Source organism: Leptodactylus fuscus, chromosome 7 (genome assembly GCF_031893055.1).
Source record: "Leptodactylus fuscus isolate aLepFus1 chromosome 7, aLepFus1.hap2, whole genome shotgun sequence".
Taxonomy (NCBI): Eukaryota; Metazoa; Chordata; class Amphibia; order Anura; family Leptodactylidae; genus Leptodactylus; species Leptodactylus fuscus.
In genome coordinates this window covers 78,473,326-78,498,701 of record NC_134271.1, presented here as the reverse complement: position 1 = coordinate 78,498,701, position 25,376 = coordinate 78,473,326, and the positions used below count along the sequence as shown (strand labels likewise).

The 25,376-nt window shown below is 42.9% G+C and overlaps 2 protein-coding genes across 2 annotated transcripts; one reads left to right on the top strand and one right to left on the bottom strand.

Moving 5' to 3' along the window:
• Window positions 1-63: 63 nt before the first annotated feature.
• On the top strand, window positions 64-7,359 carry POLR2C (RNA polymerase II subunit C). Its single transcript, XM_075280648.1, has 9 exons — window positions 64-196; window positions 322-371; window positions 1,922-1,990; window positions 2,076-2,128; window positions 2,240-2,368; window positions 3,517-3,568; window positions 4,249-4,417; window positions 5,467-5,541; window positions 7,176-7,359. The coding sequence occupies exons 1-9, from the start codon at window positions 111-113 to the stop codon at window positions 7,318-7,320; spliced, it is 828 nt and encodes a 275-aa protein (XP_075136749.1). The 5' UTR covers window positions 64-110; the 3' UTR covers window positions 7,321-7,359.
• Window positions 7,360-7,413: 54 nt separating this feature from the next.
• DOK4 (docking protein 4) lies at window positions 7,414-24,891 on the bottom strand. The gene is made up of 8 exons (XM_075282249.1): window positions 24,733-24,891; window positions 12,484-12,591; window positions 10,478-10,592; window positions 10,241-10,360; window positions 9,920-10,109; window positions 8,176-8,314; window positions 7,954-8,071; window positions 7,414-7,674 (listed from the first exon to the last, which is right to left on the bottom strand). The coding sequence occupies exons 1-8, from the start codon at window positions 24,796-24,798 to the stop codon at window positions 7,595-7,597; spliced, it is 936 nt and encodes a 311-aa protein (XP_075138350.1). The 5' UTR covers window positions 24,799-24,891; the 3' UTR covers window positions 7,414-7,594.
• Window positions 24,892-25,376: the final 485 nt, after the last annotated feature.

The following is a 25,376-nucleotide window of genomic DNA, read 5'->3' as shown; positions in this document are numbered from 1 at the left end:
TCCGCTCAGCATCACGTGCTTCCGGTGGCGCTCTACCCTCTGCTCTGCCCCCCGCCTCCTCTCTCTAGTTCACACTTCCTATTCTGGTTCCAGCTTCAGCTGCTGGTAAAATGCCGTACGCCAACCAGCCGACCGTCCGGATCACGGAGCTTACGGACGAAAACGTTAAGTTTGTTGTGGAGAACACGGACCTGGCGTAAGTAACCGGGACCTGCAATCCTTGAGATTCTTCCTCTTCTATAGTCCCTGACCCAGTGCGTCCCCATTTCTATTTTCTGACCGACTTCTACCCCTTCCCCAAATTTTCTCTCTGTTCTGCAGGATAGCCAACTCCATCCGGCGTGTGTTTATTGCAGAGGTGCCTACTATTGGTGAGTGATGTGTCCTGTCACCTGGATGTATGGAGGGTCTGAGCTGGGTGCACTGTATTGGAGGGTCTGAGCTGGGTGCACTGTATTGGAGGGTCTGAGCTGGGTGCACTGTATTGGAGGGTCTGAGCTGGGTGCACTGTATGGAGGGTCTGAGCTGAGTGCACTGTATGGAGGGTCTGAGCTGGGTGCACTGTATGGAGGGGGCTGAGCTGGGTGCACGTATGGAGGGGCTGAGCTGGGTGCACGTATGGAGGGGCTGAGCTGGGTGCACTGTATGGAGGGGGCTGAGCTGGGTGCACTGTATGGAGGGGGCTGAGCTGGGTGCACTGTATGGAGGGGGCTGAGCTGGGTGCACTGTATGGAGGGGGCTGAGCTGGGTGCACTGTATGGAGGGGGCTGAGCTGGGTGCACTGTATGGAGGGGGCTGAGCTGGGTGCACTGTATGGAGGGGGCTGAGCTGGGTGCACTGTATGGAGGGGGCTGAGCTGGGTGCACTGTATGGAGGGGGCTGAGCTGGGTGCACTGTATGGAGGGGGCTGAGCTGGGTGCACGTATGGAGGGGCTGAGCTGGGTGCACTGTATGGAGGGGGCTGAGCTGGGTGCACTGTATGGAGGGGCTGAGCTGGGTGCACTGTATGGAGGGGGCTGAGCTGAGTGCACTGTATGGAGGGGGCTGAGCTGAGTGCACTGTATGGAGGGGGCTGAGCTGAGTGCACTGTATGGAGGGGGCTGAGCTGGGTGCACGTATGGAGGGGGCTGAGCTGGGTGCACGTATGGAGGGGGCTGAGCTGGGTGCACGTATGGAGGGGGCTGAGCTGGGTGCACGTATGGAGGGGGCTGAGCTGGGTGCACGTATGGAGGGGGCTGAGCTGGGTGCACGTATGGAGGGGGCTGAGCTGGGTGCACGTATGGAGGGGGCTGAGCTGGGTGCACGTATGGAGGGGGGCTGAGCTGGGTGCACGTATGGAGGGGGGCTGAGCTGGGTGCACGTATGGAGGGGGGCTGAGCTGGGTGCACGTATGGAGGGGGCTGAGCTGGGTGCACGTATGGAGGGGGCTGAGCTGGGTGCACGTATGGAGGGGCTGAGGTGCATCTTTGGCCAATGATCTGTTACTGATTTAGTAAATAGCCCCCAGTTATGTGCATTGCTGTCAGTATTTACTGTCCAAGGATCAATGTACTATAAAATTTATTATTATTATTACCACCTCACTCCTGTTGGCCATTTTCTCTGCAGTACAGCGCTTTCCACTTCTGCTATTATCTCATTTACAGGAATTGTCATGACACCAGAATGTGGACATTTGATACTGACTCTTGTACTGATATTGTGATATAAAAACAATTCTTTGCCTACCCACACAAAAATGCTATTATGCAATGTACTATACATCGTTAAGGTTAAGGGGTTACTTACTGTTAGGCTACATGCATATGTGTGTTAGCCTCTATGGTGTATGCAGGTTTTTATTCTTCATACATGAGTACTGAATCCAGAGTCCTGTGGTTTGCTGGGTCTTCCACCTGGTAATCTGATGCATTTCTTGCAGCTATCGACTGGGTGCAGATAGACGCCAACTCCTCTGTCCTCCATGATGAGTTCATAGCGCACAGAGTAGGTGAGTCAGAACAGATGACGTGTGCTCAGAAACTATTTTTCCTGTGTCGTGTATGTTTTTTAACCTGTTTGATTCATGTGTTTAGGGCTCGTTCCCCTGACTAGTGATGATATTGTGGACAAGCTGCAGTACTCCAGAGTAAGTGTCCTAGTGACTGCCCCTACCATACACGCATTACTTTCTTGTGTGCATATAATACAAGTCTCAGTGATAGTTCTAGTCCTTGATTCTCAATAATTGTCCTGGCAGGACTGTACATGTGATGAGTTTTGTGCAGAATGTTCTGTGGAGTTCACACTTGATGTACGGTGCAATGAAGACCAGACGCGTCATGTGACCTCTCGTGACCTCATCTCCAACAACCACAGAGTGATTCCGGTAAGTCTCCTGGTGTTAGAGATCTTCACACACCATCACTACCTTCTAGTGAAGACCAGACACGTAAAATTCACACAACTGAGTCTTAGCTGTGAAACTCATGCTTTGTGTTGCCCGGATTTACCAACCTCAACAGTATGCCGGAAGAGGGGCTCCTGGTCTCCCACAATATACTGTTCTGCCAGTAAATGTGGTCAACACAAAGACCAAGTTTCACTGCTGAAACTCAGTTGTGTGAGCTTCTCATTGATGTTGCTTGCACTCCATATCCATGTACAGAAAATAGAGTTAAAAAAAATAATAACCTACAATCAGTAAATAAAAATAAACTAGACAAAGTGATACAGCAACAAATTGTTTGTGGGTTGTTGTTTTTTTTAAGATTGAGGTCTATGTAAGGTGGACACAAACTGATTACCAATGGATAGTAACTTGTTTATGCCTTTTTTGCAATCCGTTTTACCCTCTTCATTTTTCTCTTCATGTTTAGAATAAAGGGGGGAGGGGTAAACGGACTCAAACTATCACTTTTTTTTTTTTGACTGCCACCCGTTTTCAAAAAAGGCATACTATGGTATTCACTATGTAAACATTTGACTTTTTTTTTTGTGTCTTACACGGATTCACAACAGGTGTATACTAGAAGTGGATGTGAACATGGCCTAAGTCTTAAAGGGATTGTCCAGGCAAAAATGGACAATCCTTTTAACGTTTAAGTCAGCCGGGGCAGTGGGAAAATATATAAATGCATACTTGCCTGTTCCCATTACTACAGTGTCCTCCCACGTGTCGTGGTTCTCCTGCCCCAGCGGCTTCTCCTGGGTCTCTTCTGGAGTTCCACCTGAAGCGGTCACTTGCCACTGGCTGATTTAAACATTAAATGGATTGTCCATTTTTGCCTGGACAACCCCTTTAACATATCTAAAACTAGCTAACTTCAACAGCTAAAAACTGGCAAACATTGACAACCCTTTTAGTTTAGTTCTCCGTACCACTAGATAGAACCATGTTTATCGTCACTTTCTTCCTCTTTTGGTGATCTTCTCAATATTTGACTGTCAAGAATCTTTCCTGCAGAACCATATACTCTGTCATCCACCCTGGCAGCCTTGTGCTCAGCCTTTCATTAATATTTATTTATTTTTAAGGTGACATCACGGAGCAGAGACAACGATCCCAATGACTATGTGGAGCAGGATGGTGAGTTACTTACCATAATGAAATATGAAGTTAAAGAGGTTCTCCAGCTTCCAAAAAAATATCTGCAAGTACATCCACAGCAGTGCTAAATACTCACTGTTCTCTTGTGCAGGTTTTGCTTGGCTTTATTTTACTTGCTGCTTCTTGTATCACAGTTAATTACATGGTGTGGATAAACTACATTTCCCATAATATATCTACCAGCTCTCACTCTGTGTTTGCAGCTCAGGGGGTTGTGGGGAGGGGGGGAGTAGTGGGTATGCAAAGAAATATAACAGCATGTGACCTCAAATGGGAGTGATTTATTACCTGTGATTTCATTGCAGGGGAGAGTGGAGAAGGGAGGGGTACACAGAAAATTAGAGTAGGCAGATACATCATGGGAACTGTAGTTTGTCTACAGATTCACTGCATGTAAATAACAGTGATACAAGGAGCAGCAAGTAAAATATAGCCAAGCAAAGGCTGCACAGTGAGTATTTGCAAATACATCCACAGCAATGCTAAATTAATTTTTGGAAGCTGGATATCCCCTTTAATCGGGATAATGGTCAGACTGGTACAAAGTATGGAGTGTGTGAAGATAAAGTTAGCATGTGGTGGAGTGTCAGGATAGCGATGGATAATGGAGGAACCTGACTACTGGTTGAGATGTGACTAAGATATTTATTCCTCCTCAGATATTCTCCTAGTGAAGCTGCGCAAGGGACAAGAGCTGCGACTCAGAGCTTATGCAAAGAAGGGGTTTGGAAAGGAACATGCCAAGTGGAACCCTACTGCAGGAGTAGCATTTGAATATGACCCTGACAATGCATTAAGGCACACAGTCTACCCGAAACCGGAGGAATGGTAAGGTCAGCGCTGAATTTTCTAAGGGACTTCTGCAGCTTGGTCTAGAGCTGCATGAATATTATGGTTACGTGTTTCTATCTTTAGACTTGGGCTACATGCATATGACCAGTTGTGTAGGCCATGGGGGGCATTTTATAGCAGAATACGTTTGGATGACCACAGAAGACAACTGGATCATCCAATCTGGAGTTTCCATTCTATTATGGAGTAGGATAGGACCTGCTATATAATCATTAGAACGGAGCATTGGACCCCTCCTCAGAAGAGCCTTGGTCTAGATGCACACACTGCCTCAAACACGTCAGTTTTTCACAGGCATTACAAATTCTACTGATGGGATGTGCTTTGTACAGGGTCAACTTTTTGGTAATATTTTTGTTAAAATACTTGCTATCTGTGAAAAATGGAGACTACTACATAGCATCCATGTGTAGTCTGTGCTTCTCACAGAGCTATAGGATCTGGACTAAAATAGGACATTTTGTTTTTTTAGTTCCTCTGCCAACTCACATTGCATGAGAAGAAACAACATCTGAAGTTATATAGGACATTATAAATCAGTAGGATTGTGTGACATTTGGGTTGAAAACAGTTGTGTGAATTTTTCGTCTTATATTTTCACATAATATTCTGCACATTGCCCTAATGTGCTGTATTGTGTGGATTCTGAACAGGACCACCAGCAAGGGGGTGTACTGAGCAAATTGTCACTGTTCTGCTGTAGGTTCTTAGGTTTCAGCCTCAGCTTAAATGAACATATACAAGTCTGTGAGCAAATGGCGCATGGATGGTATCTGTGTGCTGTCCGTGATCTCAACAGACCCATACATTTCTTTAATGAGCCCAGGCTGCAAAACAGACATGATTAGGATCTGTCCTGAATTTTGCCCCTTTCATGGACCAATGATTGTACACAGTCATGTGTATGGGGCCCAAAAGAAATTAATAGGTTCATGTGTTATCTGTTAAAGAAAGCACAGGGTTAATTGTATTGTTTTGCCACACATTCAATTTCTCTAGGATAATTTCCTTGGTTTTTCCTCTAGGCCCAAAAGTGAATATTCTGAAATTGATGAGGATGAGGCACAAGCTCCATACGATCCCAATGGAAAGCCAGAGAGGTGATATATATATATTTTTTTTCTTCTTCTTCTTTCCCACCCCTCTGCCCATTTGCTTGCTTATTTATGTTCTTCACTGTCCCTTCATTACATTTGTTTTAAAGTAATGCTGCAATAGCTTTAAAAAAAAACAAAAACTGAAGTAGATTCCAGATTTCTAAGGGTAAGTTCAGACAGAGTTTTTTTGGTGGAGGCCGCCTCAGGCTCCGGACCAAAAGCGGGTAGCCATGAATGAAAGCCAGTATCCAACCGCCAACTCTGCTCCAGATTAGGCCTAATGAATGGGCCTAGTCCAGAGAAGGGTGTGTCTTCAGGCTGAATCGCGAGGCAAAATGGCCTGAAGAATGAGCACCTTGCTTCTTTCTTCCGGGTTCTGAAACCCTGAAGAAACGGCTCTCAGAAAAAAAGACCTAAGCGACTCCCATTGATTTCAATGGGAGCTGTCTTTTTGGTCAGGATTTTGAGGCAGATACAGCCTCAAAATCCTGACCAAAAAACTATGTGTGAACTTAGCCTTATTGTTCATGTCCATGTCTTGTAACCATTACTTGCTCCTTTTTATACAAAATACCACAGAGTGAATACCTTCCAGGACCTTAGATTGTGAACTCAAAGGTCCAGTAAAGTCCTTGTAAAGCTGCATCAGCTGATGCTGCTAACACTGGGGAAGGTAATGGGGGCATGGTGACGTTACTGTGTAAGGGGGGGGGGGGGGGAGGGGACGGGACTATTTCAAGCAAATTATGTAAGGAGACATTTTTACAGAAGAGAGAGTGCAGATAACAGATTGCGACCATGCCTGTTTGTTGCACAAGTTGCAGCACCATGCAACAAAAGATGTGGCAAAACTTTATTAGCCAACTAGTAAGTGGTGTATTGTGAAGACCAGATTTATCAAACAGCAAGAAGCACTTTGATAAATCTGGGGCAGTTTAGGACTAGAGATGGGTGAGCTGCTTCGGTATGAGCTGGGTTCGACCCGAATATCCGAAATTGTTTTTTTTTTTTTTTTTTTTTTTTAAACAAAACCGAACAATTTGGGATTTTTCTTAGACACATTAAAAAGACCAACATGACATGCCTTGCTGTAAATTGTTATACTCTGGGGGTTTATTCATACCCCAGATTATAATAGGTGGGGGGCCAGGGGAGGTGAAAAATATATGTTTATACTCTTCTTTCCTTGTGGTGGCTGATGCTGTACAGGTGACATCATATGCCTTACATTATATGCCAGGTGCATGATGTCACCAAGGAGACTGCACCATATGCTGTGAGGAGGCCCAAAAGGAGTGAGTACAATTGGGGGAGGGGTTAATTTTTCATCTCCGCTTATTATATTCTGGGGTCTGAAGACTCTAGAGTATGTCACTTCTATTTGAGCAAGTTTAAACTGAAATGAACCAGTGGATCGCTTAGTCTGAACCAGAGACTAAAGAAATCTTCAGAGGTTCGCCCATCTTTATTTGGGATTGTTCACTTTAAGTTTGCTTTGTCTAATACTTAGACACTGTTAGTAAATCTGCCCCACTGAGTAGACAACTATTGGAGGGATGGTCGTTCAGACATTGAATTATTAGGTACCTCTGTGTAGTGATCTAGACCATGATGTGTTCTCTGCTCCCTTCCCACAGGTTCTATTATAATGTGGAGTCCTGCGGGTCCCTCCGGCCTGAGACCATTGTCCTGTCGGCTCTCTCTGGGTTGAAGCGGAAGCTCAGTGACCTACAGACACAGCTGAGCCATGAAATTCAGAATGATGTTCTCACTATTAACTAAAGTCCCCCCCCCCCTCCTCTATATTTTATAATAAAATGTTTCTTGTATTTTTGTCTGTATGTGTCAAGTGAAAATACCACAGAACAGGAAAACTTGAATCTTTTCTTTTATAGTGCAAAATTGGTTTGTTTTTTTCCCTCCAGAATTCCCCCTCCCCCCCCAGGTGCCTGCACTCTCCTCAAATGAACACAGAGCAGTTCCTGGACAAGGTGCCATCCAGTGTGTATGTCTGTAATCTTGGAGTCCATGTCTGGCCAGAGTGAGGCAGATTTGGTCACTGAGAGGCTGATGTTGGCAGTTTCCGAGCAAATGTCCTCCTTGTAATTGGATCTGAATCTCTTCCACTGTGAGGTTCTGCAGAAAAAAAAAAGGGGGAGTGGGTGTGAGACAGAATGGTGGACTCAATACTAAAACCTTTACCTCTATTTAGGATTACTGTGAACATGGTCATTGAACTTGAACACCAAAGTGAACCAGCAATTATATTCCATTATGGGAAGAGATGGATGATGTAATGTGGATCCAGTAGAGAGTATGGGTAGATGTTCTCTCTTAACATGGACTAGTGACAATACTCACCCAGGGGACAGATTATGGAGAGAATTGCAGCACATGGATCTGCTGCTCACTTACTACTGCTGGAAGACTCTGCGCTGCTCTGGCCGCTGGTGATATGATGCCAGTATGCGCTACGGGGCAGCATCGAGGTGCTTGGACCGGGATGAGGCACATTCTCTGCTTCCTTGTTCAGCTAAAAAAAAAAAAGTAAGACTGCATGAGCAAGTACAGGATTAAGTAAGGCTGGTACTTGAAGCACCACCTTATAGGAAGTTAAAAAAAAAAAAAATCACTCACTCGGGAATTTTTTTCCATATCAAGAAGGAGACTCTTGTGCTGTTCAGCCAGAACCAGGACGGCTGTGTGCACTCGCTCATAGATTTGCTGTCCTTGAAGGGTTTGGAAGGTGTAAAGTCCCTCGCTGATCCCACACACCCTAAAACACATAGAAATTTTCAGGACAGATACAGGCAAACTATGTAATGCTAGCTTATTCCAAAAATTATCTTCACATACATCTACAGTAGTGCTAAATACTCACTGTTCCCTTGTGCGCCCTTTGCTTGGCTTTATTTTACTTGCTACTCTGTTTCACTGTTTATTACATGTAGTGAATCTGTGGACAAACTACATTTCCCATTACGTATCTGCCTGCTCTCACACTCCATATTGAAATTGCAGAATAAAGGGGTCGCTATAAGGAAGTTGCAGATGTCACCAGGATCTACAAATCAAATTTTGAAGCATCTACCTCCAATCTGTGTTATGCGGGAGGGGTAAAAAAGCCACATTAAATACCATACTTTAAGCCATATGAAACCTCAAAAATTATATCAAGTGGTGTTGGGAGATTATGCAATGCACCAGTTTTTGTTGTGAGAGTTATTGCTACTTGTTGCAAAGAGGGGGAGAATCACTCTGGCAGATCACTACACACCTAGGCTAAGATGTCATTACTGTTGAGCGTTGTGTGTCAAGTTGGTTAGGAGAATCACTGCACAGAAAGATCATCTGATTGGAAGAAAGATGCAGAGTGATCCATTTTGTACTGCAGGTGAAATTGGGCATCACATCCCAAGCTTAGGGCGGTAATCATTGTCAGCACAAACCATCAGAAGGCGTTTGTAGAACATTGGGCTATACTGAAGATGTCCAGCTACTTGTGCTCCACTGCTCTCAAAGTCTATCATGGTACACAACAAGATAATAATGGAGGTTTATCCTCTTCAGTGAAGAGTCTTTCTTTAATATGGACACAATGATAGACAAAGGGAGGGGCCTTCACAGGGCACCAGTTCAACCATTATGAATCTAATTAATATCTTGTCATGGTGTGTACGTGCATGATGTTCATACCCAATACTGAATAATTTGATTCAATTTTTTTTTTAATCATTTGATCATCATTATCCCATCTATTGAGCCGGTGATTTCCAGACCATAGTTTGCTGTACTGAACCCCCAATAGACAAAAAAGTGTAATGAAATAATCGCTCCCCCCCCCCCCCTTTTTTTAAAAAACAAAATATTGTTCATACTACCATCCACCTGTGAAAAGCAAGAGGGGGAGCTACAGCATCTACGAAATCCTGAAAATGCACTCCAAACAGCAGCAGTGTTTGTGCTAGGCTGCTTGTATACATGGATTTTAGTGTCTTATGGCCTGTACACAAAGTGTTGGATCACTGCTGCCTTTGGACTGCATTAGAGGCTGGATCACATGCACTGTATTAGGTGAGCGAACCACTGCTTTGCTTCTACTTTCTCTGTGGTGTCTTTTATGGGACTTATGTTATTACATAACATCTCCATATTGTGCTTGATTTGTGGCACAAGGATTATTATACGAATTGGCAATAAAATGTGACCTCAATGGCCATAAACCAAACAGCGCTCAGCTTTCCAATAGCCTGAGAGACTGACAGATCACCAGATGCAGCTATTGCTGTCTAGGATCTGTACACTAAGCAGAAGGAGATTCTTAATACATTACAACTGTAACTATAACAGCTTCCCCTGAGCTCTAAGACCATCTCCTCACCGTTCTGCCTCAAAAGTGAACCGCGAAGAGTCACTACCATATCGTCTCAGAGCACAGAGGGGCCAGGACAGCAGCTTGGTGCGAGGATTGTGGGGATCCCAGAGGTAGAGATTTTCTTCTGTTATTTGCATTTTGCACTCTCCATACACATCCAGATTAGAAGACGGCAACAAGAAGACGCTAAAGCGTTCTGAAAAGTAACATACAAAGAGATGCAGTGTGTATCCTTGGACTGGGTCTATCGTGCCCCCTTCTGCTTGAATGATGGGGATACACAAATTACTCTCACGCACACAGAAGACCTCCTGCTTATACTCTCACCTGTCTGTTCACTTTGCACTCCTGGAGTCAGAAGATCTGGTTCTCCAAGGTTACAGTCATTAACTTGTGTGCCGGGACAGTCCATGGATAGCACCTTGAACCACTCTTCAGCTTCCAGCTCTACAATGTAAAACAGACCATTACACAGACCCCCTACCACTACAGATAGATGAAAGATTATTTCATGGGAAATATGAACTATCCAGATTCTAGGGCTTTGCCGAGTTCACGACTCACCTGAGTCACAGGTAAACGTGCGCGCTAAGTCATCGCAGAAAATAATGGCCACGGCTTGCCTCTTGGTTTCCTTAGGCAGCCGCATAATGCATTTAACATTGCTGATCTCCATCACCTGAGATAAGAGCAAGAGAGTTGGACCCAGTTAGAGGAGTAGAAATTTTTTAATGTTAATGATTTTCTATGATGCATCACCATGGGACTACCAAGATTACAGTACAGGATAGGAGTCTCAGCCTCACAGATAAGGCCTCATGCACACAACTGTGTATCCATTATCTGAGCACTACAGTGGTTTTCAAAAAATAAGACAGGGTCTTACATTATTTTTTTCTCTGAAAAAAAGTTTAGAGCTTATTTTCGTATTAAGTCTTATTTTTCAGGCACCAGAGTGAATCATAATCTTTTCTGACTTGCTCTGGACAAATCTTGTAAAACGGCTAGGGTTAGTAACCCAAACCCTAACTTACATTCACAGCTGTTGGTGCAGGGTCAGTGGGTCTATAACAAACATACTGCCACCCTCTCTCTCTCTAAACACTTTGTGTAGCAGTGGCCCCGTGCCCTCTCTATCTCCTGTCCTTTACATTAGAGGGAGGTGCTGTAGTGGAGTGGCTGCATCTGTAGGAGTGAGCAGGAGTGGTACCTTACATCTGGACATGTAGGTAGCCGTACCCATAGCATAGTTGTGGCCTGGACATGGGATTCAGGAAGTGGCACTTGGAAGGTGGACTTGTGAGGCGGGACTCTGGAGTGGAACTTAGGAGTCAGTGAGTGGGTTTTGCCCTGCCATGGCTAGAGATAGTGGGGCACTTGTCCTGGACAGTTGGGAGCTATAGTATGCCTATTCTCTGTCACTGTGACGTCATGTGACATAACTTAGCACTGGAGGCGCTGACTGTAACTAGGGCATATTTTTGGAGTAGGGCTTATATTTCAAGCCTACTCCAAAAACCCTGCAAACAGGATAGCTGTGTTTTTCACAGCTAGCATACTGACCTGTTATATTATATGGCCCCAAGCACACACACATATATTATTGCGCCTGGGGCACAACTCAGCACAAGTGGTATTCCTGTCCATTTTACGGCCCGAGTTCACTGAAGCTAGTTAATGGGCCGTGGAGGTGCCGATGTCACAAATATCATTCACGCCATTCAATCATGGACCCGGCTCATGTACATGGGAGTGTACATGAGACCTTACTATGACACTGGGAGGCTGGGACGCCCGACAGTGCAGTCAGGAAAATTTGGCTAATATGCAGGTAGTATTTTCCAGACTGTAAACGCCCATGTGCAACTAGCCTAAGGCCTCAAGCACACAATGAGCGGCATTGTACCATCTCCTTTCCAGAAGCAGTACTGAATATAAAACTGGAGGTAGGGAGGCAAGTCCACACTGTGGACTTAGACATAGCTTTCCATAGGAGCTATAATATGGATGGGTGTGGCCATTGGTTTCATACACCTGGTACATGCAGCTGGATACACCCTACAAGGCTCTAACTAGAGCATCTTATTAAAATCTTTTCTTACACTAGCAGCATTTCTAGCACATCAAAAGAATGTGAATTCCTAAGTCTTCTATATGAATAGAGCAATGGTGCACCACTCAACTCTATGCGACTGATGGAGATAACAGGGTACTGCTTTCAGCCAAGTGAGTGACGCAGTGGTCATGCATATGCACTAGCCATTGTATTCACACAGGAAGGGGTCAGGGACCTCCACTCTTGCGCTCACTGGGGGTTGTACCCACAGTGATCAGACACTTGCTCCATATTCTAGTATAGAGGTCCTCAATGACCTGGGAGATGCCACTGAAAACACCACCCCCTACAAAGCCACATGAAAATTGGCCATACTGAAAGTGGTCCTTGGTACAAAAAAGGTAGCGGACCACTGTTCTAGGGTATAAGTGGTGTTAGTGGGAAAATTCTTTGGGAAAACTAGCTGAAAGAAGAAAAATAAAAAAAGTACTGAAAAAGTAAAACACTCACTCACCTTAGGGGACATGCGGAGGAGGACTGACCGCTCGTCTGGATACTTTTCTAATCTCCATGGTCCCTTACTAGAGGATTTTCTGAGCACCAACCAGCAACGGCGGTAAATCTGCAGATGAAAGAGTCAAAGGTCAAACAAGTTTTATTTGATAAAATTATGGAAAGCAGAAAAGTAAAAGGCTATGTTAAAGTTAGAAGAGGGTGAAGATAACAGTGAAGGTGGCTTTTGTCTACAGAGTGCAGACTCTCCCAAAAAGTTGCACACTGAGAATCAAAAATGGGAAAAAGAAAATTGGATCACAGCGTTTGAAAAAGAGGGTTAGTAGAGCAATATTGTAGATCATCACCACACACTTAGAGCCAGGCCTTCTGTCATGTCTGTATAGAGCAGAGATCTTCTGCCTGAGTCTGTATAGATCTGTTCACCATAACATACATATAATGTTTCAACCACCCTCCTAATACAAGAACAATGGGCACAAGCCCTAACATTAGTCTAATCCACCCCTCTGCCCGGATCAGTGTTCTGCACCCGCTGCTCTATAACCCTGGTGCTTGGATCACAGTGCTCTACACTCTTGATGCCTGGACCCATTGTGGCTGTGATCACAGTGCTCTGCGTATGTCATTGTGTTTGTCCTCTCTGTGTTCGTTCTCTAAGTTAGTGTAAACAACTGAGAACAGGCTGAAGGAGAGGAGCTATAAAGCGCCACTGGCATTTGGTGAGGAGCCATCCTGAATGATCGGAGATCCTGGTGGGACAGTGAAAGTCGCACCTTTTGTGTGTCTACTTTATGCATTAAGTATTTTTGGGCCCTACCTGTTCCTTGATATTGTTTCATCTCATTTGTGATGTATGTAATTTTAACTTGATCCTAATAAATTTTGATATTTTTTATATACAGTATAAATTTGTACTGTGAGTGCCTATTTCCAGTTTTTTCTTGGTACGTAGTAATAGGGATAAATACTTACATTAATGTACAGAACAAATAGTAGTAAGAAGTTGTAGATATGTCACTACACAGCGCATACAACAGGATATATGGAAGGAAAGAAGGTCCAGGACGCATACCTGGCTTGAGAAAGCACCTGTGCCGCCCCTTGCATGTCAATCCTCCCTCCTGGTTTGTTTTACTTTTTCGTTTTCAAATAAAGAAATACCTTTTTAAAGAAAAACTCTTTGAATGGGTGAGTGCCCCCTTCTTTCCTTCCATATATTCTATTCCACTATACATTGGGATGTAGAGCACCACCCGGGAGTTGGTTTTAGTGACCGTACCCATATGCCTTTAGAACTACAGGGTGCATATACAGCAATACAATATAAGCGATAGTGCCACTTACTCTTGGACTCTTTTTGTATTGCACATACAATAGGAATTAGTATGGATTGTATCAATATCTGTACAGTACATGTAGGAATAGGGAACAGTAAGGAAGAATTATATCACTATTCCGTACACGTAGAAAAGGAGGAATATAACTGTACAGTACATGTAGGATAGAGATTACTCATTACAGTATTGTATCACTGTACACTACATAGAGTAATTATTAAGGGTTGTACAGAATACATAGTAATATAGACTAATGTTTACATCACTTTAAAGCCCATGCCTTAGGCTGGACTTACATGAACATAATTTAAGTCAGCAATTGCGGGTTTTCAATTGTGGACCATTTGCGGACACATTGTATTCAGTGCGCCTCTTACACCACCGGATATTTTATTCGTGGTGTGCCGTGACCGAGGTCCGCACTGAATAAAGCAGGTTTGCAAAGGCTGTAAATTCATGGCACTGCACGGACTCGCCCATGGAACTCTAAAATAGTAGTGTTGCTGATCAGCAACTTGCGGACCACAAAACCAATACGGTTGTGTAACACTGTCCAAATATAGGTAAGGGTTGTGGTGACCTATGTGTATAAAAAACTTCAATCAATAAAGAAATGTATACATTTTGATGGAATAAAATTTCCTACTTATTCTGCTACACACCTATGTATCTCATCCGCCATCTTTCTTCTCTCACTAAGATCGGCCCCTACACTGTGCTGAGAAGTGGCTGAGCAATGATCATGTGCAGAATTGATATCAGATGCACAGACATCAGAAAGCTTCTGTAATGGATTATGCACTGTAAGAACTAAAACAGCTTGTGGCTCATGGAAATATATACAAGAACAGAATATTTTTAATATATGCATATGTTTTCCTTCATGAAATTCATACCCAACCAGGCACACGCTGCTACGGTCATGGTTCTTACACCTTCCTTCTCTCCCTGTGAGATGCTGTGGGTGATCGTCCTCTTACACTAGGCTATAAGCTTCTGTAGATAATGTAGACTCCTGCAAGATGCTGTGAACTGCTGTACAAGATCTTCCCCCAGACTCTGCTGTGAATTGCTGTAGATGACTTTCCTCTACACCAGGGATCTCAAACTCAATTTACCTGAGGGCCGCTGGAGGTAGAGTCTGAGTGAGGCTGGGCCGCATCAGGTTTTCCCGAATGTAGGGAGCCTTCACACAGAGTTTACGCTCGCTCATTCTGAAAGTAAAAACTCGTTCAGAGTGAGCGGCGTAAAAAACAGATGCCATTGACTTGAATGGGTATGGGTACGCACACTACCCATTGAAATCAATGGGAGGCTTTTTTACCTATGTGAAGGGACTCTAAAGCTAGGTTCACACCTGCGACCGGTCTCCACCTGGGAATTTCATTCCCCATTCCACTTTCCATGCAAGCAGCGCTTTTCTCTCTGCATTTTCTGCCCTTTTTGGGTGGTAATTCTGGCGATTCCATTAATAGCTATGTTGATGCTTTGTTCTATTATGCATTTTTTAATAGAAAAACGTAAGTGTGATAATCATCTGTTTACAAAATGTAATAAAAGTGTAAAAAAAATGACCTCTGAGAACTTTGTCTAAGTGCTCATTCACACAACAGGATTCCACAGTGGTGTGGTGGCCGTTGTATTAACGGACAGGACGCGATGCCTTATTCACACGTCTGTTTGCAATTTTGAAAAGCGCAAGCATTTTTTTTTATGAAAAAAAACAAAAAGCAGCAGCTTCACACAATGAGAAAATTGTCATTCTATTTCTTCTATGGTGTGCAGCTGCTTCTTAAAAGGATTCTACCATTAAACTACTTTTTTTTCCTAATGAACACGTTGGAATAGCCTTAAGAAAGGCTATTCGTCTCCTACCTTTAGACGTGGTCTCCGCCGCGCTGTTCCGTAGAAATACCGGTTTTAACCGGTATGCAAATGAGCTCTCCGCAGCAATGAGGGCGGGCCCCAGCGCTGAAAGGCCGATGAGCGCATCCCCATTGCTGCCCAAGAGCTCTTTCCTGCGCCGCCTCCTTCTTCTGCAGCAACTTCCGCCTCTTCTCTATGCTCGCGTAGTTTTATACACGAGCATAGAGAGGCCACCCCAAAATGGCCGCTGGCTCCTGTATTGAACTGCAAGAGCGGCTACCCAAAAATGGCCGGCGGCTATTTTTTGGGTAGCCGCTCTTGCAGTTCAATACAGGAGCCGGCCGGCGGCCATTTTTGGGTAGCCGCTCTTGCAGTTCAATACAGGAGCTGGCCGACGGCCATTTTGGGGTGGCCTCTCTATGCTCCTTTATGGCATCCAGTCGCGGCATTCTGCTCCGGATTAGACCCAAAGAATGGGCCTAATCAGGAGGGAGCCTCACGCCGCAGCTGAGTCAGCCGCAGAATCCACGACAAGATAGGGCAGCTCACTCTTTTTTTCCGCTATTAGCTAAAGGAAAAAAGAAGCGAGCAGCTCCGATTGAAGTCAATGAGAACCATTTTTGGAGGCTTATTTTGAGGCGGATTTCGCGTCAAAATCCACTTCAAAAACCTCTGTGTGAATTTACCTTTATAGGCTGCATTATGCCTGCATGTATTTGCAGTTCACTTTTCTCAGCTAATTCTTTCCTATTGTACAATTACTCCTAGCAGAATTACTTTCCTGTACTCATGATTTGTGCGGGCAGCGCTCGCCAAGCACACAGACCCCATTATACTCTATGGGGTCCGTGTGCTTCTACTGCACCAGTGCTTGCAATTGCGTTTGGTATTCTGTTCGGGGGGGTCCTTATGCGGACTCCCCCGGACGGAATCCAAATGCAGATATGAACATGGGCTAACCCATGCTGTTCAAAGATATACAGTAATTTGCAGCACATTTATAGTACCAGAAAGCCCCCTCCTCTCCAGTAGTTTATGTATCATTACTGATTTCAAGAATACTTAGCTACATCATAAAGAGTTTTAAAGGGATATTCCCTTCTTAAGGATCATATCTAAACTTGTGTGGAGAGACCACGGCGTTGGAGAACAGGGTCTGTTCATGTAAGGCACCATCACTCACTGGATCAAATTTTAAATCCCCAGACAACCCCTTTACTACAATGGCTAGTGCATGGGCCACTAATTCTTGTCATGTGTATTAGCACTTAGTTAACGTTAAGTCTTTGAGATGGATAAATGTAAAGATTTCCACAGGAGGATGTTCTAACGCTCATGTTACTAGATATAGAGGCATAATGGGTATTTCATCTAAACACTAGGATTTCCTCGGGTTTGAATTGGAGAAAAGCAATAATGTTTTATTAATTACTAGCTGGTACCCGCGACTTGGTCTGCGGTGATTGTAGCAGTGGGTATATACAGGTGCGGGTAAGGTTTTCGTACTGTGTATAAGGTATGGGATATGAAATGTAACTTTGTATCTTGTTTTTGCTGTAATTCAGAGAATACGTGAGACTTTTGTGTTGGATGTAATTTGTATTTGAGCTGCTATATATACGGTGTTGTGAGAATCTTTACATAGTGACTTTGGGACAGAAGTATTTGAAGTTAACCCTTTCCCGCCGATGGCATTTTTTGATTTTCGTTTTTGACTCCCTTCCTTCTAAACCCCATAACTTTTTATTTCTCCACTCCCAGAGCCATATGAGGTCTTAATTTTTCCTGGGACAATTTTTTCTTCCTGATGCCACCATTATTTATTCTATATAATGTACTGGGAAGCAGGGAAAAAATTCAGAATGGGGTGGATTTGAAGAAAAAATGCATTTCTGCAACTTTCTTACGGGCTTTGGTTTTACAGCGTTCACTGTGCAACCAAAATGACATGTCCCCTGTATTCTGTGTTTCGTTACGATTCCGGGGATACCAAATTTATATGGTTTTATTTACATTTTGACCCCTTAAAAAAAATCCAAAACTGTGTTAAAAAATTATTTTTTGAAAAGTCACCATATTCCGACAGCCGTAACTTTTTTATACGTGCGTGCACGGGGATGTATAGGGCGTCTTTTTTTGCGGGAACGGGTGTACTTTGTAGTTCTACCATTTTTGGGAAATGTTATTGCTTTGATCACTTTTTATTCAAATTTTTAGCAGAATCAAAACAGTGAAAAAATGGCAGTTTGGCACTTTTGACCATTTTTCCCGCTACGGCGTTTACCGAACAGGAAAAATATTTGTATAACTTTGTAGAGCGGGCGATTTAGGACGCGCGGATACCTAACATGTATGTATTTCACAGTTTTTAACTACTTTTATATGTGTTCTAGGGAAAGGGGGGTGATTTGAATTTTTAATCCTTTTTTTTTTTTTTTTTATATTTTTTTTACTTTTTTTAAACTTTTTTTTTGCATTTATTAGACCACCTAGTTGTATTGACATGGGTGGGCGGTGTCGTGGATTGTCAGAGTGGTGGGGGCAAACATGGCTGCTCCGGAGCGTTAAAGAGCGCCTCCTAGAGAATCGTTAAGGTGAGGGGCAAAGTGGTAAAGTATATGTATATGAGATTGTGTGGGGTTAGGGGCGAGGCTGTAGAGGGCAATATGAATTTTGTGGCTTGCTATGGTCCAAAGTGTGTGAGATTGCAGATGGTGGTGTGAGTTTGGGTTTTGTGGGGGTCCTGGCACAAACGTATGTGCGCTATTGTGACGAAAAGTAGCCTATTGTTTAATCGAGTGTAATAACTATGTTTGTGGAAAATTTCAGCCAAATCGGTGAAGCGGTTTTTGCGTGATTGACCGCCAAACATCCGAAAATCCAAAGGGTCCTGGAAAAAACATATGTGCGCTATTGTGACGAAAAGTAGCCTATTGCGCAATCGAGTGTAGGGACTATGTTTGTGGAAAATTTCAGCCAAATCGGTGGAGCAGTTTTTGCGTGATTGACCGCCAAACATCCGAACATCCAAAGGGTCCTGGGAAAAACGTATGTGAGCTATTGTGACGAAAAGTAGCCTATTGCGCAATCGAGTGTAGGGACTATGTTTGTGGAAAATTTCAGCCAAATCGGGGTCCAAAGTGTGTGAGATTGCAGAGATAGTGGTGTGAGTTTGAGTTTTGTGGGGGTCCTGGGAAAAACGTATGTGCGCTATTGTGACAAAAAGTAGCCTATTGTTTAATCGGGTGTATTAACTATGTTTGTGGAAAATTTCAGCCAAATCGGTGGAGCGGTTTTTGCGTGATTGAGGAACAAACATCCGAACATGCAAACATCCAAACACACAAACCCACAAACTTTCACATTTATAATATTAATAGGACTATGTTGTGATCTCTCATCTCTAACACATCATTACACAGACTGTGTAGGACATACACTATATGGAGAAAACTACTGGGACCACCACACATTATACCTATAAAAACTTGTATGACATCCCATTCTAAATCTATATGTAGATGGTCCCCCTTTGCATTCAAAATAGCTTCTACTCTTGATTTTAATGTTTGAGGGAATTTTATGCTCATTGATCTAGAACAGAGGTTCCCAAACTTTTCTTCTCGTAGACCACTTTCAAAATTTTACTGGTTTTGGTGGATCCCCTGCTGTTACATTTCTACCATATTCCCAAAACTCGTCAAAAAATGTGAAAATTAGATCTAACAATGGAAATTTGCGTCGCAGCCGAGACCACTAGGGGTCCACCTGGGCCACTTTGGGAATCACTGATCTAGAAGAACATTTGTTAGGTCAGACACTGATGTTAGATGAGAGAGCCTGACTCACAATCTCCATTCTAGTTCATCCCAAATGTGTAGATTGGGGTTGAGGTCAGGGCTCTTTGTTGGCCAGTCAAGTTCTTCCATAACAATTCACCCACCATGCCTTTATGGACCTTGCTTTGTGCACTCTTGTTTAATAAACATTTTTATTTTCAAACTTTTAAAATTATTTTAATATACATATGATCATACCTAATAAGTGGGTGTTACATTACCAGCAAGAGGACAACAATGGTCCAACATCATAACCACAAGAGTAAGTAAGGTAGAGTAAAAGGCAAACTTAATGACCTCTCATCACCTTCAGCAAGTCCAGTTCTTTACTTCATTTAATAGTCACTGCTCCATTGATTCCACCACAGTAGGATTTTCCCTCTAGCCCCCATCATTCCAAGCAATTAATGCTGTTATGTCTAGTCCCTGATATGCTATATAGGCTATGTACTGTCATGAAGGAGGTGTCAGACTGGAGCTCTGACACTGGCTGCCTCAGATTGTAGCTCTGAAGCACACCCCCTGCCTGACACTGTCCTTCTAACATTATATAGCTTACACATCAGGCACCAAAACTACCTGCGCTTGTTGTTCTGGAACGGTAGAGGCCATCGAAAAAATTCCAACTATGCTGTAATCCGTGGAGTAGTGCATTTTAAAAGCTTCTAAGAACTTAAATTGGTGGAGGTGGCGAAAGGTCCTTTTTAAAGCATAACTCTAGTTATAACCAGCTTCCTATTGTACAGGTCAATATATAAAACTTAATATATCTAATATACGGTATATTAATAATCTGGATGAACTGTACATACTCAATATGAGTACTGATATCTGGCAGAAATGTAGTAAGAATCTGCTTTGCCCTTTTTAATCTCACCTTCTGCCTCAACCCCTCAGAGGCACCTTAAGGCCTGATTCACATCTGCGTTCGGGATGGGGATCCCCTGAACAGAATACCGAACGCATTAATAAGCGGTGAGCAGTGAAAGCACATGGACCCCATAGACTAAAGGTGCCTTCACACGTAGTAACGCTCTGCGCCTTTTGCTACATTTTGCACATGTAAAAATACAATTTTTACATGTGTAAAATGGACCAAAAACATGGAGCGTAACTCCGTGTGAAGGCACCCTAATGGGGTCTGTGTGCTCCCGTTGTATTCCCACGGCCTCCACAATAGTCATGTGAACAGGAAAGTAGTTCATGAAGTACTTTTCTGTCCGCATGGCGCATGGAAAACACTCGGACCCATTATAGTTTATGGGGTCTGTGTGCTTTCATAAGCTCACTGCTTGCCAATGCGTTCAGTATTCCATTCGAGGGGTCCCTATTCATGGGCAGCAAAATGATCAGGCATACAACACCCTTACATGGACCTGTCTAAGGGGCCATAGAAAGACAATGGGGCAGTGTGCGATCCATTAATAACACAGACAACACACTTATAGAGCCTAGTGAGACCACATGTTGCAAAAAAGCTGCATTTTTTTTTTTTTGCAGATCCAATTTTATTTTTTATTAACATTAAGCAGTGGATTTAGCATTCCTTTTAAAGCCAGTCTTGGCTTTGGCTCAACAGAAGGCAGAAAAATCTTGGGGACTGCTTGGGGACCCCCCAAATGGAAACCTAATTTGTATAAAGGACCTAATTTGTATAAAAAAGTGGTTACTTTAAGAAACCCACGGACCCCATCAACGAGAATGGAGTCTGTGTGATTTCCACACGAAAAATGAAGAGAAAAGTTCTGCTTGCAGGACTTTTCTCTCCACATTTTTCATGCGGAGAGGGAAACGGAATGGCCCGAACTCAGATGTGAACCGGGCCTAAGAAAATCTACGACTAAAAAATGCTGAGAAAACATATTGCATTTTTTCGGACTGCATTTTGCTGTGTTTTCTTTGTAGTTATTTCCCTTAATAAATCTACAGGGGAAAACACTAAAATTGACAGGCTACATTTATGAAAACAGAGCTTTTCTGCACCATTTTTTTTCCTGAGTGTTTGCAACAGCCAAAAAGGCTGCATTTCTGCAACGTGGGGCCTTAACCTAAAGACCCTTTCCGATTATCGTTTTAATCTTTGGCCCTTTTGTACATGGCACACTATAGCATATTGATGGCTGCTATCCCTTACCTGTCATGTCATCCAGCATCTGAAGGGTTCCCTTGGACCGTCACATAATTGGCAGACTGTCCTGCCACAAGTTTATAGTTTTTATGCTAGCCTACACTCACACGACCGAAAATTAAATCAGCCGTGAAAAAATGTCAATTTTTAATGCCTGTTTTGCACCCCTTTCCTTGGATGACTTATACATGTTTAATTTTTTTTGATACTCCATGGAAATATTGATAAAATAGCCCTTATTCACGCGGACTAAACTCCATACCGCAGTGTGACAACCATTAAAAAAAAAAAAAAGTCACAAAGCTGATATTCACTGTCTGAATATAGGGTAAGTCTATGCTAGAATGACATACAACGTCTCATAGACTTAGACCCCAAGTTTCGGAAAGACAGTTGTTGTTTTATTTATTTGGTTACATAACTTTTTTTGTTGCAGGTTTTGGCTCAGTTTTTTTGAGCCAAAGACAATAATGGCTGAAATAGGAATCAATAAGATCAATCCATTCCTGACTATGGCTAAAAAGAAACACAGCAAAATCTGCAACAAAAAAGCTGCGTTTCTGCAATGTGGGCCCTCATCCTTAGGGAGCTTTCACACAGAGTTTACGTTCGCTCATTCTGAACGTAAAACTCATTCAGAGTGAGCGGCGTAAAAAACAGATCCCATTGACTTGAATGGGTGCCGGCATACGCGTGTAAGTATCACATTGAAAGCAATAGGTAAAAAAGCCTCCCATTGATTTCAATGGGTGGCGCACGTATGCCGGCAGCCATTCAAGTCAATGGGATCTGTTTTAACGCCATTCACTCTGAACGAGTTTACGTTCAGAATGAGCGGAGCGTTCACTCCATGTGAAGGCTCCCTTATATAGTAAAAGTGACTTCCAGCTGGTGTGTAGAGCTGCAGGTCAGTTTGCCAAGCATATAACCAGCCGGGGTGAGAGATCTCAGCCTTTGGTATGCTCAAAACTTAAAGGCTACCGATTTCTAAAAAGACCAGAGAGGGGTATTCATTCAATTTGGGAAAAAATTTGGATATCTTTTTTTTAATCAAGCAATGGATTGACTTGAGTTTCCTGTCGCTGTACACAACCTGCAGTAATAGGGAGTAATATTATACAACTGTACAGTACATGTAGTATTAGAGATCAGTAAGGATTATATCAATGTGCAGTACATGTGGTAATAGAAATAAGTACGGATTATAGCACTGTACAGTACATGTAGTAACAACTGTAAGGATTATATCACTGTATATAATATTAAATACGTATATTACTGTAAAGGACATGTAATAGAGATCAGTGAGAATAATATCCAATGCAGTATATGTAGTAATAGGGATCAGTAAGGATTATGCCACTGTACAGTACATTAATAGGGATCAATAAGGATTATATCACTGTACAGTACATTAGTAGGGGTCAGTAACGATTTTATTACTGCACAGTACATGTATTAATAGGGACTAGTAAGAATTATATCACTGCACAGTACATGTACTAACAGGGATTAGTAAGGATTATATCACTGCACAGTGCATGTATTAATAGGGATCAATAAGGATTATATCACTGTACAGTACATTAATAGGGATCAATAAGGATTATATCACTGCACAGTACATGTACTAATAGGGATCAATAAGGATTATATCACTGTACAGTACATGCATTAATAGGGATCAGTAAGGATTATATCACTACACATTACATGTATTAATAGGGATCATTAAGGATTATATCACTGCACATTACATGTATTAATAGGGATCAGTAAAGATTATATCACTGTACAGTATATGTATTAATAGGGATTAAATAAAATTTATTATTATTAGTAGTAGTAGTAGTAGTAGTAGTAAAGATTATATCACTGTACAGTACATGTATTAATAGGGATCAGTAAGGATTATATCACTGTACAGTACATGTATTAATAGGGATCAGTAAGGATTATATCACTGCACAGTACATGTACTAATATGGATCAGTTAGGATTATGCCACTGCACAGTACATATATTAATAGGGATCAGTAAGAGCTAGATCACTGCACAGTACATGTATTAATAGGGATCAGTAAGGATTATATCACTGCACAGTACATGTACTAACAGGGATTAGTAAGGATTATATCACTGCACAGTACATGTACTAATAGGGATCAGTAAGGATTATATCACTGCACAGTACATGTATTAATAGGGATCAGTAAGGATTATATCACTGCACAGTACATGTATTAATAGGGATCAGTAAGGATTATATCACTGCACAGTACATGTATTAATAGGGATCAGTAAGGATTATATCACTGCACAGTACATGTATTAATAGGGATCAGTAAGGATTATATCACTGCACAGTACATGTATTAATAGGGATCAGTAAGGATTATATCACTGCACAGTACATGTATTAATAGGGATCAGTAAGGATTATATCACTGCACAGTACATGTACTAATAGGGATCAGTAAGGATTATGCCACTGCACAGTACATGTACTAATAGGGATCAGTAAGGATTATGCCACTGTGCACTGCATTTAGTAATGGGGATTAGTAAAGATTTGATGACAGTAAATGTATTAATAGGAATTAGTAAGAATTGTATTACTGTACAGTACATGAAGTACTAGGGATTTATAAGGATCGTAATACTGTGTAGTAAATGAATAGGGATTAGTATCATGTCACTGTGCACTACATGCAGTATTAGGGATTAGTAAGGATTATATCACTGTGCATTGCATGTAATACAGCAATGATATCACTGGATAGTAAATGTAATACCATGAATTATATCATTGTGCATGCAGCAATAGGGATTAGTAAGGATACACTGTACACGTAGTAATAGGGATCAGTATACCATGCAATAAAAGATCGGGATTGATGGGGTGCAGTCATCACGTTGGGCGTTGTTGGGGTTACAGTGGTCATGCAGGGGTGACTGTTGGGGTGCTGCGTTCACGTAGGGCGTTGTTATTTGGGGGGCAGTGTTTATTAGGGTGCTCATGCAGGGCGGGCTCCTGTGAGGATTATAAAGGTGTGGTCCATCATATCCATACACACCCCGAGTTTTCTGCTCTTCATCCGCACGTAGCCCTGTCTGACGATGTCGGTGGAATTGGAGGCCATGACGCAGCTGCCCCGGCCCGGCTCTCCTCATCCTCCTCCCGGCTCCGCTCCTGTCACTGCGGTAGATGCTAGAATAGAGATGCGAGAGGCAGGTCTGACGTCATGGTCACGTGGTGTCTGTGGTCACGTGCCTGTACGTTATATAGGAGGAGGAGAGGGAGACGGAGCGCGCGCTGTTCGCTTGAACGAAATGTGTGATAAACTGTGAGAACGGACTCGTCTGTGTCTGTGGTCGGGTCGGGGCTGCGGAAGATGACACGCCATGATACAAAACAGCCCTGAAATGCACGTTTCTCAACGCCGTTTGGTATCCATGGGGCGCCCTCGGATCCTTCATATGAGTTGAACCTATTGAGGGATCCTTGGATATGGTCCATATGAGTAGAGCCTATGGCGCCCATGACTGTGCTAAATGCCCAAAACGTAAAAAAATAAATAAATAAATGCCCAAAACGTAGAAGCCATTACAGTATGCTTTACTGTAACTGCATGACTCGCTATGGGATGGAGGCAGTGTAGCCGTATGAGGGGCTCACAGAACCCTCAATATACTGAAGTGTATGAGGAACCTGTGAAGA